Source organism: Cervus canadensis, chromosome 32 (genome assembly GCF_019320065.1).
Source record: "Cervus canadensis isolate Bull #8, Minnesota chromosome 32, ASM1932006v1, whole genome shotgun sequence".
NCBI lineage: Eukaryota > Metazoa > Chordata > Mammalia > Artiodactyla > Cervidae > Cervus > Cervus canadensis.
Window position 1 is genome coordinate 31,935,918 of NC_057417.1, and position 16,176 is coordinate 31,952,093.

General features: G+C 62.1%; 2 protein-coding genes across 2 annotated transcripts; one reads left to right on the plus strand and one right to left on the minus strand.

Moving 5' to 3' along the window:
• Window positions 1-225: 225 nt before the first annotated feature.
• Window positions 226-5,393, minus strand: LOC122432897 (translation initiation factor IF-2-like). Its single transcript, XM_043455197.1, has 7 exons — window positions 5,303-5,393; window positions 5,143-5,201; window positions 3,304-3,435; window positions 3,168-3,219; window positions 2,141-2,249; window positions 1,261-2,045; window positions 226-805 (listed from the first exon to the last, which is right to left on the minus strand). The coding sequence occupies exons 1-7, from the start codon at window positions 5,391-5,393 to the stop codon at window positions 750-752; spliced, it is 1,284 nt and encodes a 427-aa protein (XP_043311132.1). The 3' UTR covers window positions 226-749.
• ZNF316 (zinc finger protein 316) lies at window positions 1,749-15,772 on the plus strand. Its single transcript, XM_043455864.1, has 6 exons — window positions 1,749-1,896; window positions 5,868-6,225; window positions 6,438-6,556; window positions 7,256-7,382; window positions 7,859-7,972; window positions 10,522-15,772. The coding sequence occupies exons 2-6, from the start codon at window positions 5,895-5,897 to the stop codon at window positions 12,837-12,839; spliced, it is 3,009 nt and encodes a 1,002-aa protein (XP_043311799.1). The 5' UTR covers window positions 1,749-1,896; window positions 5,868-5,894; the 3' UTR covers window positions 12,840-15,772.
• Window positions 15,773-16,176: the final 404 nt, after the last annotated feature.

The following is a 16,176-nucleotide window of genomic DNA, read 5'->3' on the forward strand; positions in this document are numbered from 1 at the left end:
CCCCTTCAGATCTTCTCAATGGGACCACCTGGGGTGAAGGGTGGGGAGGGGGTCCCGGAGGCCCACAGGACCAGATGGGGAGTGCCACCGACCAGTGGGCCTGCAGAAAGGTGGGGGGATGGGCATGGAGCCTCAAAGCCCAGTCTCATCCACAGGGGCTGGTCACTTCTCAGATCCCGGAGCAGGACCCTGCAAACCACTGGCATGACACTGGCAGAACTTCTGATTTTTTTTTCCATCTTTTAATGAGACCTTCAATTTTTAGCTTTTAAAGACTTTTTTCTTTTGATGTGGACCATGTTTAAAGTCTTTATTGAATTTGTTACAGTATTGCTTCCATTTTATGTTCTGGCTTTTTGGGATCCAGGCGTATGGAATCTTACTTTCCTGACCAGGGATCAAACCCCTCACCCTCTGCACTGCAAGGCAAAGTCCTAACCACTGGACCGCCAGGGAAACTATATATATGTGTGCGTGTGTATGTGTGTATATGTGTATATGTATATATATGTATATATTTATCTCTACTTTATTGAGCTATAACTGACATATAACATCGTATTCGTTTTAGGTGTCCAGTGTCCTGTGCAGTGATTGCCACAGTAAGTTTAGTTAACCCTCATCACCACACACAGCTACATTTCCCCGGCCTTGCGATGAAAATCCCTATGCAGGCAGGTCTGAGTCCTCCGTGGTCTGAGCAGATCCATAGCCAGACACCGTGGGTCTGGAGGGGAGACGCTGTCACTTCAAGCAGGTGTGAACCCTCTGAGAGCCCGGTGAGGCTGTGATGTTGATGTCCTGTCTTAAGGGGCGGGGGTGGGGGGCATTGGTGAAAACAGAAGAAAAATAGTACCAGTGCGATGACTGCTGGGCAAGGCCCAGGGCCCAGCCTCCGTGGGTGCCAGATGCCACCATAAGATGGCAGCTGCGACCCTGGGTGGGTGGGTGGGGGGAAACAGGTAAGTTTTGGGGAGGGCTGTGGGCATCCCCTGAGTCTCTCACCTCACCTTCTCACACCTCCTGGGCGGCAATCTTCCCCTCCCGCCTCCCTCTGCCAGGGGAACACTTCCCAGAAGCGGGCCCTCCTCCTGGTCACATGGAAAGCTTCCAGATCTGAGGGCTTATTGCATTCATCCAGCGACCCGGGCCCAATGGCTGGCCACCTCGGTCCGCGTCCTCCTCCATTCTGGGAACACCCCCCACCCACCACCGTTTACCCAGCGTTGGCCCTGCACCAGTCGTGGGCGTCCGGCCCACCTGCTCTTGTCCTGGGGCCCCTGCCCGGCAGGGATCGGCCCTGCCCCGTCCGGATCTGAGGGCACGCGGGCCTGCACGAAGCCTCTCCGAGGCCACTCATAGGGGTCACCGCCTCTCTCCACCATCGCGGGGCCTGGGATGGAGCCAACAGGCTCTGGCGCTCAGCAGAGCTCCTGGAATCGCGGTTGAATGAGGAGGCTGCGCGGGTTCTGGGGAGCCGCGGTCCGGCCCGGGACCCCGCGGGAGTCTCCAGAGCCAGGGCGGGGCGGCGGGGTCCCCCGAGGTGGGGTTGGGTCCTGGGAAGGCGCGGGGACTGGGCGCCGCGGTGCCCAAGGCCGGGGTCCCGGTGCCCACGAGCGCGCGGACCCAGGGCCGAGGGCGCCCTCGAGCGAGGGGCGCGTCCTCTCCCCCCACGCACGACCCTTTGAGGCCGCGCTGGACCCCGCGTGACCGGAAGTGCCCCCCCGTGGGCACTGGCGGGGCGGAGCCCGGCGGCGGCACTTCCGGTGCCCACGCGCCGCCGCCGCGCAGCTCCGGGGCCGTCACTTTGTGTAGCGCGGGGCGCGCAGGCCCCGGTCCGGCCCCGGTGTCCGGCGGCGGCTCGGCGGCTGGCGCGCGCGGTGAGCGGGCGGCGCGGTGAGTGCGCGGCGGGGCCGGCGGGCGGCGCGCGCGGGCGGCAGGTGCGGGCGGGCCGGGCGCGGGCGTGGGGTCGGGGTCGCGCAGCCCCTGGACGCTGGCGCGCGACGCCGCGGGGAGATCGCGGCGCGCGGCGGGGCGAACCCGGCCTGGACCTCGGGTGGGGGGGCCCGGAGCGGCGCGCTGGCCCGGCCTTGGGCGGCCGCGCCCACGCTCAGTGCAGCCGGTGGACCCCCGCCCCGGCCTGCGCGGTGGGGGCGGGCTCCGACCCCCGGGGTCTGTCCGGGTGGGCAGCGCGGAGTAGGCGGGCAGCGGACACACGCGCGCGACTTCTGGGAGGTGCCCGCCACGGTCTAGGCCGGAGGGGCGGGGGTTGGGCCGCGGCCGCCCCCGGGACACACCCATCCAGGAGGGGCTGTCACGGCCTGGCCCCTACTTCCGCGGGAGGCGGGGGCCTGATCAGCCCCCTGGAGGGATAGGATGGCTGTGCTCGGCGCCCCCTGCGAGCCTGCTTAGTGACCTTGGGGGCCTTGTCTGGGTCTTCCTTCTGCAAATGGAGGCTCCGGTGGGCAGTCTTGTACCGCCAGGAGGCAGGTTGCAGAACTCACTCCTAGGATCGGATGGGGTCCTTCCTGGGGTCGTATGGAGTCTGGGCTGCCCCGTGTGGTCGCAGATATGGGAGAGGGGCTGGCCTTTGGAGGAGGACCCCGTGGGCAGGGGAGAGGGGAGGTATGCAGGGTCAGGGCCTGCTGTGCCTGTGTAGGGGAGAGGTTGGTGCTGGGTTTGGTTCAACAAGTGTCAGCAGGTCTGGGGAGCTGGCTGCCAGGTGAGGGGCTGCCTTTGGGCAGCGGGCATGGCCCTGCAGATACACCTGCGCCAGGGGCACACCAGAAGAGTAGAGGGGCCCAAATCGTGGACAAGCAGTGAGGATCTTGGTAGTCAAGGAAGAAGATGGAAGCCTGGAAGGCCTTGAATGACAGGTGTGGCCAGTGAGGCCACCAGAGAGTAGCAAGGGGTCCAGCTGCCCCTGCGCCCATCCATTCCTCCTACTGCTCTCTGTGGGTTCCCTGGATGTGGGCTCTCAGTGGAGAGTTGCTGAAAGTTTCCCAAGTTTGCCACTTGCTGTCTGCGGGGCAGGCATCTTGTCACCCTCTCCCCACCACCCTGTTCTAAATTCTGCAGCATGGTACCCTAGGGTGCAGCCCCGCCCCACCCCCCAGGCAGTAATGGTCTGGGATGACCCGTGGGGTTATGTTGATCAGGCTGCTTACCTGGCTTACCTGAGCAGGATGCCAGGAGGTGAGTGTCTGGTGGTCTGGCAGGCTGGAAAGAGGAGAGAGGAGAGTGTGCAGCACACACCTGGCCTGGGGAGGCAGAAGGAACCTGGCACCCAAGTGACTTAGTTACTCCGCTTTTCAGAACCTGTTCTGTTTCAGAACCAGCATTCTGTTCCAGATGCTGGGTCAGGATGGAGGGATGTCTGGCTGGGCTGTCGGCAGGGTGACTGCCCATCTCCATGGCATCCGGGTCTTTCCCTCCCTGGTCACGAGCAGGTGCACCTCTTAGAAGAGCCCTCAGGGCCTGACCTCCTTAGATGCACCGCCAGTGGGCTCCAGAGTGAAGGACCCTCAGCAGCAGTTAGTCTGTTCCGGAACGTGATAGTGGAGCCAGAATACTGAGTCTTAAAAAGCTTACATTCATTGCATTGACCGCAGACTTTAGAAGCATTCCTTTGGTAACTATCTGAGTGCTCACTCTGTGTCTGGCACAGAAGAGATTTGAGAGAGGAACAGAGGGAACTTCTGCTTGCCTGGAGTTGACTGTATACTTGGGGAGACAAGCAATAAGCAGACAATTCAATAAGTGTATTAAAATGTGGGTGCCGAGAGCGCAGAGTCCCGGGAGCTGTGTATGTCATAGGAGCCCAGGGGGCTGCCTCCAAAGGCCCAGTGAAGAGGGAAGGAGAGTGCCAGAGGGCGGGAGTGGCATGTGCAAAGGTCCCGAGGTGGAATGAGCATGGGGTCACGATATTCCAAAGCCACGAGTCCTCAGGTGCAGGCCCGGCCTGGGGGCGCCTGCTGTGGGAGAGAGCTAGGCAGGAGGGGCTCTGCTGGGCTTGGCCTGGCATCTGGACTCAGCCTGAATTTGCAGCCTGAGGCCTGGATGAGAAGAGCCTCCCTCTGGGCCTGAGGTGGGTTGCGATTGGGAAACCTCTGCCGAGCATTTCTGACAGCCCGAGTGCTGGGCAGGGCCCGTCCTCCTGCAGGTGGCCCAGGTGACATGGCACATGCATTTCTACAGCTCAGGCACCTTCACGTGGCCAGAGAGTCGGGGAGACCGAGGACACGGGCTCTGGGAGCGACTGGGGCAGAGGGTGGCCCCCCTGGGTGTAGTTCCCACGACTGGCACGTCTGGTCCAGTGATATGGGATCTAGAATGGGATCATCGTGAGAATCGGGACAAAGGTGGCTTCTGGGTGTCCGTGTGCCCCTGGACTTGGGTCCTGATCTCTGGAAGGAGCTGTGCGAATGCTCAGCGTTCCCTCCCAATTACAGTGTGGATTTTAAAGCAGCAGCTCAGAGCACTTGAGAAAAATGAGCGCACGCTGCCTTATTAACAGAGACGTGATGAGTTGTGGTAAGAGCGAATCACTGAGCGCTTCTCCTAGGGGGTGCGCAGTGGTCTGGACTGTTCTCATGGCTGGGGGGCACCTTTCTGTGGGGGCCCCGTCCTGGTTTAGGGGTTCTGCGGCAGACGCCGTGTGCTGGTAGAGCTGGCTGAGCTGGGGTGGGCCCTGGTGTCCCCTGATCCTCCGGGGTTCCCACTCTCTGCCCAGGATCCTGGGGTCGCTGTGTTTATAATCGGCTTGGCTCACTTTGGAAGTGACCCCATTCAGGTCTGAGAGGCTGATGAGCCACACTGGCTGATGGCCCTTAGCCTCTGCGCTTCGCACTCAAAGCCCGTGCCTCTGTCTTGTCCTCGGTGCTCCACTGGGCTTGGTGAAGGATACACAGGTGGGAGAGAGGAGTGGCCCCAGGGCTCTCGGCATCCCGTCCGTCTTGGGTCCACAGCCCCAGGCTCTGTGCCCCAGGCAGTGTGACCGTGTCCCCCCCGAGTGCCTGGCTGAGCCGTCTGTGACATCCATGTGAGTTTCAGGTGCTGTGAGTCACCGGAGGTTTGATGACTCGACACTTAGGCTTCTCTGATCCCTAAACGTGAACAGGGTCACCAGGCGTTTCATTTCACCTTTGCTGGTCCAGCGATGAACCAGATCTCCATGACCTGCTGAGCTTTTTCCAGTTGCCCTGGATGGCACAAGGGGCGAGGGGTGTGCTGTATGCCTGCTCCAGAAGGGGCCTGACCTGCTGGCTTGGCAGAGCAGGTGCTCCTGGCAGAGTGGTCTCACCTTCCCCGCCCAGGACCCTGGCCCACATGCTCAGACCTTGGCTCCCATACTCCCTGTTGCCAAGTTTGGGTGTCCAGAGCTGGGTGAGCATCTCCTCCACTCATATATCGGGTGGGCTGTTCCTCACAGGCTGCGTGCACCCCTTTCACTTAATCTTAGCCAAAAGGCCGAGAAGCGATTGCATGCACCCCTTTCAGCTAAACACAAGCTGGACCACCCTCCAGCACGTTGCCTGGACTTTATGCTTCCACATCCTTGAGGATAAAAAATGCAGGATTAATCCCCAATTTACTCCAAGAAAGCACGGTGCTTCACAGCAGGCCTGTCCTGCTCCCAGGAAAGAGCCGAGGCCAAGTAACGGGGGTCACAGTGAGGGGCTCTTTGGCAGCATTTCTGGGGACAGAATCTAGGCTGTGCCCCCTGAGATCATAGAAAGCGCTCCCATCCTGGTGCCCGTTACTGCATCTCCGGCAGAGCAACCCCGCCTCACCCAGAGGGCTGCGGGGCCCTGGAGCAGACTCGCGGGGGCGGCGCGTTACCCTCACCGTCGCTGTCTGTGTTTTAGGCCGAGCTGAGGCTCCTGGCAGAGGCGATGGCAGCCCCGCGCACGACTCCAGACTCGCCGGCCGCCCAGCTGGAGAGGCTGGATGGATCGGAGTGTGGTCCTGACCAGGAAGAAGAAGAGGAGGAAGGAAAGGGGGAGGAGGTGGAGGCGCTGGAGGAGGACCAGGTGGAGGCGCTGGAGGAGGACCAGGTGGAGGCGCTGGAGGAGCGGCTGGTGGAGGAGGTGGTGGTGGACGTGGACGTGGAGGTGGAATGCACGGTGGAGGAGGCGCTGGCAGAAGAGCGGAGTCCAGCGTCGGGGACCCAGGAGCGCCCCCGCGGCGGCAGGGACACCAAGTCGCCGGGCCTTCAGGAAAAGGGTAAGAGAAAGGAGCTGACCCCAGGGGAGGAAGTTTCGGGGGGCTCCAGGGGGCAGCCGGGAAGAGCTCTTGGACAGGGTAGAGCTGGGGCTGCGGGGTCAGCGCCCTGCATTTGAAAAGGGGGCGTGGCCGGGAGCTGCCCATCCTGGTAGCTGGACGGACACGTGGCCGTCCCAGGCTAAAGCCCCGCCCTCAAGAGTCTCTCTGCTCAGCCCTGCAGGCCTCCCGGGCTCCAGCCACGCAGAAGGATGAGGACCTGGAGCGGGAGGGGGACGAAGAGGAGGAGGACGAGGATGAGGACGAGGACGACTCCCTGACGTCTGCGTCTCAGGTGAGCTGCCCCCTGGTTTGGGGCTCAGTTAACCAGGCGGGGGTTCCTCGGAGGGGCGGGGTGGGATCCGAACCTGCTGTTGAGGAAATCCCCTGCTGGCAGGGCAGCAGCCCTGTGGTTCCCAGGCCGAGCCCCAGCTGTGAGCCGGGTCAGGGCCTCGGGAAGCAGTTGGCCCTCTCTAGTCCGAAGCCCAGGGGTTATGGTTCTGCCGTCCTGGGCCTGACCCTTCCCAGGCCACTGTCCTGATTGGGCGCCAGTGCCCACATTCTGTTGGTGCCGGTTGTCCACCCCGGTGTGAGCTCTCACACCGCTGATGTGACCCCTGGCTTGAGGCAGACAGTGATGCGGGAGGGATGAGTGGCCACGCAGCGCAGCCAAGGGGTCCTGGGTGTCGTGGTCCTGGGACTTTGGCGTGAGACCCCGTGCTGCCCCACCTGAGCTGAGCCATCTCCCTCTCTGAGCCTGAGGTCCTGATTGCTGAGTGAGACTGGCCTGTGCAAGGCCTGGGAGCCCCTAGTTCCATTGGGCATCTGCAGGCTCGCCAGTGATGGGGTGCTGGGCTGTATCCTTCTGATCCCCACATTGCCGGGCGAGCCCAGTTCCCACGGAAGTGATCTCCTGTCCTGTCTTTGTGGGGGTGCGCCCCTGCCTCTTACCCGAGTCAGGGGAGGGCAGTGGCCAGGGCGCTTTGTTTCCCAGGGGCTGGTGACCTTTGAAGACGTGGCTGTGTACTTCTCCCTGGAGGAGTGGGAAAGGCTGGACGAAGACCAGCGGGAGCTCTACAAGGAGGTCATGCGGGAAAACTACGGGATTCTGGTGTCCTTGGGTGAGTGGAACCCTCCGTCCGCAGGAGGCGTCCTAGCCTGATGGCTGCCTGGGGCTTAGCTGTCTGAGGGTGGTGTGTGGAGCCCGAGGGTCCTGGAGAAGGGGGTGCTGATGCCAGCTCACCTCCCAGGGAAGCCCTGGGGACCACCTGGCTTCTGGCCAGGGTGTGTCGTGGGGGGCTCACTGTGGCCCAGCAGCACCCTGACCCAGGTTCCACATCCTGGGGAGCGGCTGGCCCAGCGCTGGTCTCTGTGCTCCCCTTAGAGGCCTCAAGGGGTGAGGCGTCCAGAGGCAGAGGAGAGGGGTGGGGCCCCCTGTGGAGAGGGGCTTGGCAGGGGAGCTGGGCGTGTGGGAGTTCCAGCCGGGAGGTGGGGAGGCAGGTTCTGGAGGGGACGGGACAGGAGCGGTGGTGGCAGGGCTCTGTGGGTCGGGCTGCGAGTGGAGCCCTGCAGCTGCCACCTGTTCTCTTTGGGCCAGGATACCCAGTCCCCAAGCCGGATCTGATCTTCCGGCTGGAGCAAGGTGAGGAGCCGTGGGTCCCGGACAGCCCCCGTCCCGAGGAGGGCGACATCGTCACTGGCGTCTACACAGGTGAGCGTGACGCGGAGTCTCGCAGAGTTTCTGGCAGACCTCAGCCTGCACCTTCACTGAAGCCCCTGAGAGGGGCCCGGTGCTGCTCGTCTGCGCTGGTGGGGGCTCCGTGGGGACTGCACGGCGCTGGGGGCTCACCCCTGCCTTTGAGGGTTGGCTCCTCTTGGTTCCATCTGCAGAGGCCCAAGGCCTGGGGAGTCTGTAGCGAACCTCGAGGCTCCTGTTACAAGTCTTTAAAAATAATGCTCTCTCCTTGCCCTGGCCTCTGGTGGTTTTTGTGCGCCTGAGGGTCAGCTGTCGCGGCTTCCCCACCTGATTGGCCATGTCCTCTCGCTGGGAGGCCCGGGGCCAGCATTCTGGAGGGCAGTGTTCAGGGTGGTGGATTTCTCCTGAGACCCCAGACCCGCCTCTGTTCCTCCAACTTTCTGGGCCTCATTTTTTAGTTGTGTGGAGAATAAAGAGTTTGAAGGAAACCTGTAGTTTCCTGCACTGAGGCTGTCGGACTGTTGGTTCTATGGAGGTGCGCCCGCGGGGTCTGTGAGCTGTTCGGGGTGGTCGGGAGGTTCAGCGGAGGCCCGTGCACAGTGCATGTGTTTGGCTTTGGTCTTGGGTGATGCTTGCCTTGTGCGGGCTCCAGACGTCTCATGCCACTCACGTACCTGGAGCAGCGTGTAGATGTTTTCAATAAAATACAGGAAGACACAAACAGCACTATGCCTTCACGTGTACTCTTCAGATTATTTCCTTGTATACTGTTTATTTTCATAACAGCTCTGTGAAATAGCAGGGGAGGGACGATTGGTCTCACTTGATGAGGAAATCAACTTTTAAAGTAGCGATTCAGTCACTTGCCCACGGTGGGCTCAGGCCTCGGGCCTTACTTTCCACTGTGCTGTAGACCTTCCTGCCTTGGGTCCCCGAGTTCTCTGGGTCCCTGTGGGAATGTCTCCCGGCCTTCAGAATTGGGGGGCGGGCCTCTGGCTGGTAAGAAATGCTGCTGTTGCCTCCAGGCTGAGACTGGGATGTAGGTGATGTTTCTCAGAGGGTCTTAGCGGGAGGTGTGCCCTGTTTCTGGGGTCCAGCTCTGAAATGCCACCTGGGGACAGAAGGACTGCAGGCTTCCATTGGCCAGTCTCTGAACACGCGGTTGGGGTGTCTCCCCCTTCCCCATGTGTCTCGGGGGGAAGTATGGGCGGGTTGCCAGGCTTAGAGCATGGCCCCGGCCGAGCTAGTCCTCACCTGGTGTCAGAGTCCTCAGGAGTGTAAGTGTCAGGCAGACGAGATGCCAGCCTCCCTTCCCCAGGGTGCACTTGTCCACTCCCTGCTGTGAGTTCTGGAAGAGGCAGCCCTGTGGAGAAAGGCCCCCAGCCCTTTGTCAGAGCACCTCCTCTGCCCCGGCTCCAGCCTCACCAGTAGACCTGATGGGTCCTCGCTCGGATCCCAAACAGGCTTGCATCTGGGAACTGGGGGAACCCCGTCCCCACCTCAACCTGGAGTGACCCTTCCAGGTGCTGGAATTCTGCAGTGGCCTGCACGGTGCGTGGCCGTTGCGGACAGATGCAGGCAAAGTGCCCCCGAGGCCGGTGGCACACAGGTGCTCTGAATACTGGGGTGCTGCAGGCCAGGTTCCTTGTGTGACATAGCGCCTGCTCTGTAAATACCAGTTCCCTCCTGGGTGTATCATGACAGGAGGCATATCACCCCGTTTATAAACCGATTCTATGTCTGCACTCCACACTGAAGGGTGAAGTCAGGAAACTACTTGGTGGAGGAGGGATGGGATTGCAGGGTCCTGGGGTGGGTCCTCAGTCTTCTGTGATGGAAAGATGTTTGTAGCTCACTCAGTCTTAGTCAGTTTGGGACCATTTCTCAAGTGCACAATGGCTCAGAAAAAAAAAAAAACAGGCTTCAGGGACGCTTGTCTCTGCCCACAGAATAGCTGGAGCATAGTTAGGGTGAGTGCAGAGAGCTGAGGCCTCCAGGCCCCTGTAGGTCCTTGGCTCAGGGCAGACTTTCTTGGTTCTACTCTGTGGGTGGGAGCCTGAGGCTGGGGGAGAGGGACCCAGAGCCGGAGGGACGCTGAGCAAAGCTTAGGTGTTCACAAAATCAAGTCCTCCATGGCCCGGCCGTGTTGGGGCTGGAGTCTGGGCTGCCTTGGGCCAAGCAGGCCAGGAGGTGGGGTTCTCCAGGAGACAGGGGGCTTTGGAAAAAACAGAGCAGGCATCTCAATCTATTTTTCTGGCCCGCGGTCTCACAGGAGCCCACAGGCAACGTCACCTACTTTGTAGGTTGTCCCTGTTCTTCAGCGACGTGGCAAGCCCTGGAGGGAGCTGGAGGTGTGGAAAAGGGATTAGTTGAGGCCATGTGAGGCAAGTTCGAGAAGGGAAGGAACACCAGCCTTCCTAGGAGGGACGGAGAAATCTCCTGTCTGCAGAGTTCCTCCTACCAGGGGTAGGGACGGAGGCATCCTGAATTCGGGCTCCGGGCCGGTAAGAGACTGCTGGCATGGCGTCTTCTCACCTCTCCCGTGGTCTTCTCGTCTCCTTCAGGGGCCTGGTTCTGGACCGACGACATAGAGGACCACGAGGAGGACGACGACGAAGACTTCCTGGCAGAGGTGGCAGAGGAGGAGAACGAGCCCCCGGGGCTGTGGTCAGCGGCCTACGGAGTGGGCGACGTGCCTGGGACCTGGGGCCCCGACGACTCGGATTCTGCGCAGACTCCGGAGGGGTGGGGTCTGGACCCCGGCGGGCTCGGGGTCCTGGCCCCGGAATCTGAGTCGAAGCCCTTTCTGCCTGGCCGGGAGCCGGATGCGAGCCTCCTGGCGCCCTGGGCGTTCCCGGCCGCGGTGGCTGCGCCAGCCGGGCGCCCGGAGACGACGTGCGACGTGTGCGGCAAGGTGTTCCCGCACCGGTCCCGGCTGGCCAAGCACCAGCGCTACCACGCGGCGGTCAAGCCCTTCGGCTGCGACGAGTGCGGCAAAGGCTTCGTGTACCGCTCGCACCTGGCCATCCACCAGCGCACGCACACCGGCGAGAAGCCCTTCCCGTGCCCCGACTGCGGCAAGCGCTTCGTGTACAAGTCGCACCTGGTCACGCACCGTCGCATTCACACGGGCGAGCGGCCCTACCGCTGCGCCTTCTGCGGCGCGGGCTTTGGGCGCCGCTCCTACCTGGTCACGCATCAGCGCACGCACACGGGTGAGCGGCCCTACCCCTGCCCACACTGCGGCCGCAGCTTCAGCCAGAGCTCGGCGCTTGCGCGGCATCAGGCGGTGCACACGGCCGACCGGCCCCACTGCTGCCCCGACTGCGGCCAGGCCTTCCGTCTCCGCGCCGACTTCCAGCGCCATCGACGGGGCGGCGGCTGCGCGGAGCCCGGAGGCGAGGGCCCTCGGCGGGAGCCTTGCAACGAGACGGGGCCCGCGGCGGGGCCCGAGGAGGCCGAGGCGGGGCCGGAGGGGCCAGAGGTCGATGAGGCGGACGGAGAGACTGAGGGAGAGGCCGAGGCGAGAGAGGCGGTGGTGGAGGCGCCCACCTCTCAGAGCAAGGATGACCCCGAACCGGATAGGCGGTTTCTGGGGCTAGGCAACGGCCTGGGGGAGGGCGAAGGCCCTTCCTCGCACCCGCTCGGCTTCCACTTCCCCATGCACCCCAAGTCTTGGCTCCACCCGGATGGCTTTCCGATCCTGGGCCTCCCGGACTTCGGGGAGCGGCTGCCGGCCGACGGGCGTCCCCTGCCCGGACCCCTGGGGGGCCGGCTCTCCCTGGTGGAGGGCGCGGGGCTGGCCTGCGACCCTTTCGGCGGCGGGGCCGGGCCTGGAGGCACCAGCGGCCTTCGCGCGTTCGGGCCTGCAGTCGGGGGACTGCTGGCGGAGCCGGCGGCCGCCGCGTTGGCCGAGGAGGAGAGCCCGTGGATCTGCTCCGACTGCGGGAAGACGTTTGGGCGCCGCGCAGCGCTGGCCAAGCACCAGCGCTACCACGCGGGCGAGCGGCCACACCGCTGCGCCGACTGCGGCAAGAGCTTCGTGTACGGTTCGCACCTGGCGCGCCACCGCCGCACGCACACCGGCGAGCGGCCCTTCCCGTGCCCGGAGTGCGGCGCGCGCTTCGCCCGCGGCTCGCACCTGGCGGCGCACGTGCGCGGCCATACCGGGGAGAAGCCCTTCGTCTGCGGCGTGTGCGGCGCGGGCTTCAGCCGGCGTGCGCATCTGACGGCGCACGGGCGCGCGCACACGGGCGAGCGGCCCTACGCGTGCGGCGAGTGCGGCCGCCGCTTCGGGCAGAGCGCGGCGCTGACGCGGCACCAGTGGGCGCACGCCGAGGAGAAGCCGCACCGCTGCCCCGACTGCGGCAAGGGCTTCGGCCACAGCTCGGACTTCAAGCGGCACCGGCGCACGCACACGGGCGAGAAGCCCTTCCGCTGCACCGACTGCGGCCGCGGCTTCGCGCAGCGCTCCAACCTGGCCAAGCACCGGCGCGGCCACACGGGCGAGCGGCCCTTCCCGTGCCCCGAGTGCGGCAAGCGCTTCTCGCAGCGCTCGGTGCTCGTGACGCACCAGCGCACGCACACGGGCGAGCGGCCCTACGCCTGCGCCAACTGCGGCCGCCGCTTCTCGCAGAGCTCGCACCTGCTCACCCACATGAAGACGCACCGCGGCGCGTCGGGCGCGCCGGGCCAGGCGCCCGCGGCGCCCGCGCCCAAGGCCGAGGCGCCCGCCAAGGGGCCGCCGAGCGCGGGCGCAGGGACCGGGCCCGGGGAGCACGGCAGCACCCTGCTGGAGTTCGCGGGCGGAACGAGCTTCGGCTCCGAGCCGACGGCCGCCTTCGCGGGGCCTTCGGGCGCCTACGAGGAGACCATCCTGTGAGGGCCTGTGACGGAGGCGCAGGCCGCTAGGCCGCCGCCCCTTTGCTCCTCTGGCCTCGGGGGGGTGCCGAGGGCCCCAGCCCTGGTGCGGTACCTCACCCTCAGCCCCGGTGCACCGGCCTCGGGCTTCCCTCCTGCTTGGCCCTAGAGAACCGGCCGCCGAGCTCGCATGGCCGTGCGGGGGGAATGGGGGGCGAGGCGAGCCGCGCGCGGAGCCGATGGGGCAGGGGCGGCCACCCCGACGGGAGACTGCGACATCCCTGGATCGATGCGGTGAGGCCACGCGGTGGGGACGGCAGGCGATGTTATTTATTTTACCCGGGTTCGATTTGGGTGTCCCGGGGGAGAGGTGGCATGTGAGTGAGTAACGGGGGTTTAACTTAACGGCGAGGGAGGGGAAGGCCTTGCGTCAAGGGAGGGGTGGGGTGGTCGAGGGGTTTGGCTGACGACTTCTTCCCATCCCTCAGCGGGAGAATTCAGGGACCTCCTGGCCGTTGAGAGTATGTCCAGGAAGCGTTAAGGACTGTGCGTGGCGAGGGGAGACCTCGTGGGTTTTCAAAGGACAGTGTTCCTCCCTAATCCCGGGCGGGGGAAGCAGAGATGCACCTGGGAAAGCTTTTATTCTGTGACCGCGGATATTTATTTCCACTGCTTGTGTGGCCCGAAGAATCTGGAAGGAGGAGAAAAAAAGCCAGAAACCAAATCGTGGCCCCGTGCAGGATGGAGTAGGATGGGGTAGCGGGTGTTCACAGGGTCCCCAGGGACCTGGAAGCCTTACTCTCCAGAGTCCTCACTCTGCTCACCCCACTTGAGCGCCGAGATCCAGCCTGGCGGCGTGGGGTTTAGTCTTAACTCCCCTTTGGAATCCTTTGGTGCCCTTACCCCAGGCAGCTGGAGGCGCACACTCAGAGATTCCCCCACAGCCCTGCGCCCCAGCCTTCTGCTCCTCTGCGCACACTGGGGGACATACAGGGCCCTGCTCTTCTGAGCCCGTGGCTCACTTAGATCAAATAACCCAGTGTAAAGTGACAGAGGTTGGTAGCAAGGTCGTTTCTTACATCCCACCATTAGGGCTATGACTGCCCACCCCGCCCCGCCCCAGGCTCCTTTCACTCTGCCTCTGTCGTCCTTCTACACTAGAAGCCAGCAGTGTTTCTGTTTAGATAAGCATTCCACAGAGTGGGCGGTGAGCCATTCCCCTTGGGGGGTTCCGACCTGAGCCCGTGGCTCAGTGACTGACCAAGTATCCAACTATGCAAGGCCTGCGGCCAGCACCCACCTTCCAGGCCGGGCCATTTGAAGCCACCAGGTCACCTGCAAGACACCTGCTCCCCCACCTTGATGTTTTTTGGGCCAGTGTGAGTGGGGCCAGAAAACCGAAATTTTGAAGCAAATGTATTCCCTTCTAGACCTAGTTCCTTCTGTGTTAGTGTAGATGTGGCCTTGGGGCCTGGGAGCCGGCAGCCAGGCTACTAGCCGCTGGGCAGTAGGAGGCACCGTAGTCGGTGGGTGGGAGGAGGGCCTGGACGGCTGGATGGTGGTGGTGAGAATTAGCCTGGCCGATGGGGATGGGGGGGTGGGGTGGGTGGTGAGGAGGACAGGGGTTCCTAGGGAGGCGCCGGCGGTGCTGGCTGGTGCCCTCTGTCCCTGGCCTGTCTCTCCCGCTGTGGGAAGGCGCCTCAGGAAGGGCCCAGGGCAAGGTGGGCCAGCCCCTGAGGTCGGGGTCCAGTCCATGCCCATCCTGCCTGGCCCAGCCCTTGAGTACAGACCTGCACCCGTCCTGGGCCCCAGCCTCCCCACCCCGCAGCTGTCGGCAGGAGGAAGGACCTAGCTTTAATAAAGAGTGGACAAACGAGCCTTGTGCCTGGACTCCGTGTTGTTGCCCCTTCTCCGGCCCCTCAGGGAGGCCCTGCAGGGCTTCAGGCCCGTCTTGTTTCTGCAGATGATCTTAGGAATGTCTCTTTTCAGAAGCTAGAATTGGCCTGTGCTGAGTCAGCCCAGGAGAGCTTCTACCCCTGCCACCCATGTCCACCAGGCCTTTGCGGTAGTCCCTAGCGGGCCTCCACACTGCCACCTACTCCTTGTAACACGCACACATGTGTTGGGATACAGCCTCTTTTAGGGTTATTTTGACGAGGCCCCATTCCTGGCGGTCCAGACCTCTCTCCTGAGGGCCCAGCACCACACAGGTTTATCCAGGCTCACCTGCTCTGTGCCGGGACGGAGCTCACCTCCCTGCACCTCAGACGCCTTCCTTTGAACTGATTCATTGATTTCTCACCACATGGTGTCCCCACGACCAGACCTGACCCTCCCATCCTTTCCCCAAGGAGTTGAAAAATATGCACTATGAAGTCAGTTCTCTTTTCAAATGTGGTTTGGAAGCATCAGAACAGAACCCGGTATTTCATTAGCAGATGGACATTAAGCCCTAGTGTAAGCGGATGGCCTTGAGGATCTTAAAGTCTCTTTAGAAAAGTTGTTATTCCCTGATAGAGCTTACAGTTGTCCAGCCAGATACTTTATTTTAGGGGGGAAATAAGGCAATCTTGATGGTTATAGAAAAGGTAGACCACCTCCCTGGTTTTGAGGGGATTTCCAAATTTCTGGAGTCCTGATTCATTCCACAAATGTCAGTCTAGCATCTCGAATCATGGCCAAGGAGGATTGGAAGCCCCCAAGGCCCCCTGAGACATGGCCCGTGAAGGCGGCGCTTTGAGAATTGTGAGGTCCTGAGCACCCTCTGGTCGCCACTTAACCTTTATTGCTTGAATCTTCCCATCCTCCTCCCTTTCTCCTGACACCCTTCCAACGTAATCCCTTCAAACATTTCCTTATAACTTTTTTTTTCCCTTTTCCTAATTGGCTACATATGGAATAAAAATATTTTGAAGGTTTGGATTATATTTATTAAATAAAGCTTTATGATCCTTGTTCATTATTTAATTTTTTCCCCTGATTTCAAAACCCATGCTAGTTGTAAAATTTCCAACAGTACAAAAATGAGTTAAGTACATGCTCTTCCTGTAGTCCCGCCACGTCCAGCCATCAGACATCATGGTTGCTGCAGGCATGGGAGCACATTTCTTCACATGGAAATGTTTTAAGACTCCGGACATGCCTTACATGCTCTCTACCACTCGCTTTTTTCATCTAGCCATGACACATGCTTTCTTACCTGACAGTTTCCTCACTCTGAACTGCCCCGTCATATCATCTTCGTTTTGTGGATGTACCATCATCCCCTGTGGAGCTCCTCCACCAATGGCTGTTTGTTTCCAACTTTTCACTGTTGCAAACAGTGCTGCAACACAGATTCCTGTACGTGCATCTGTGCA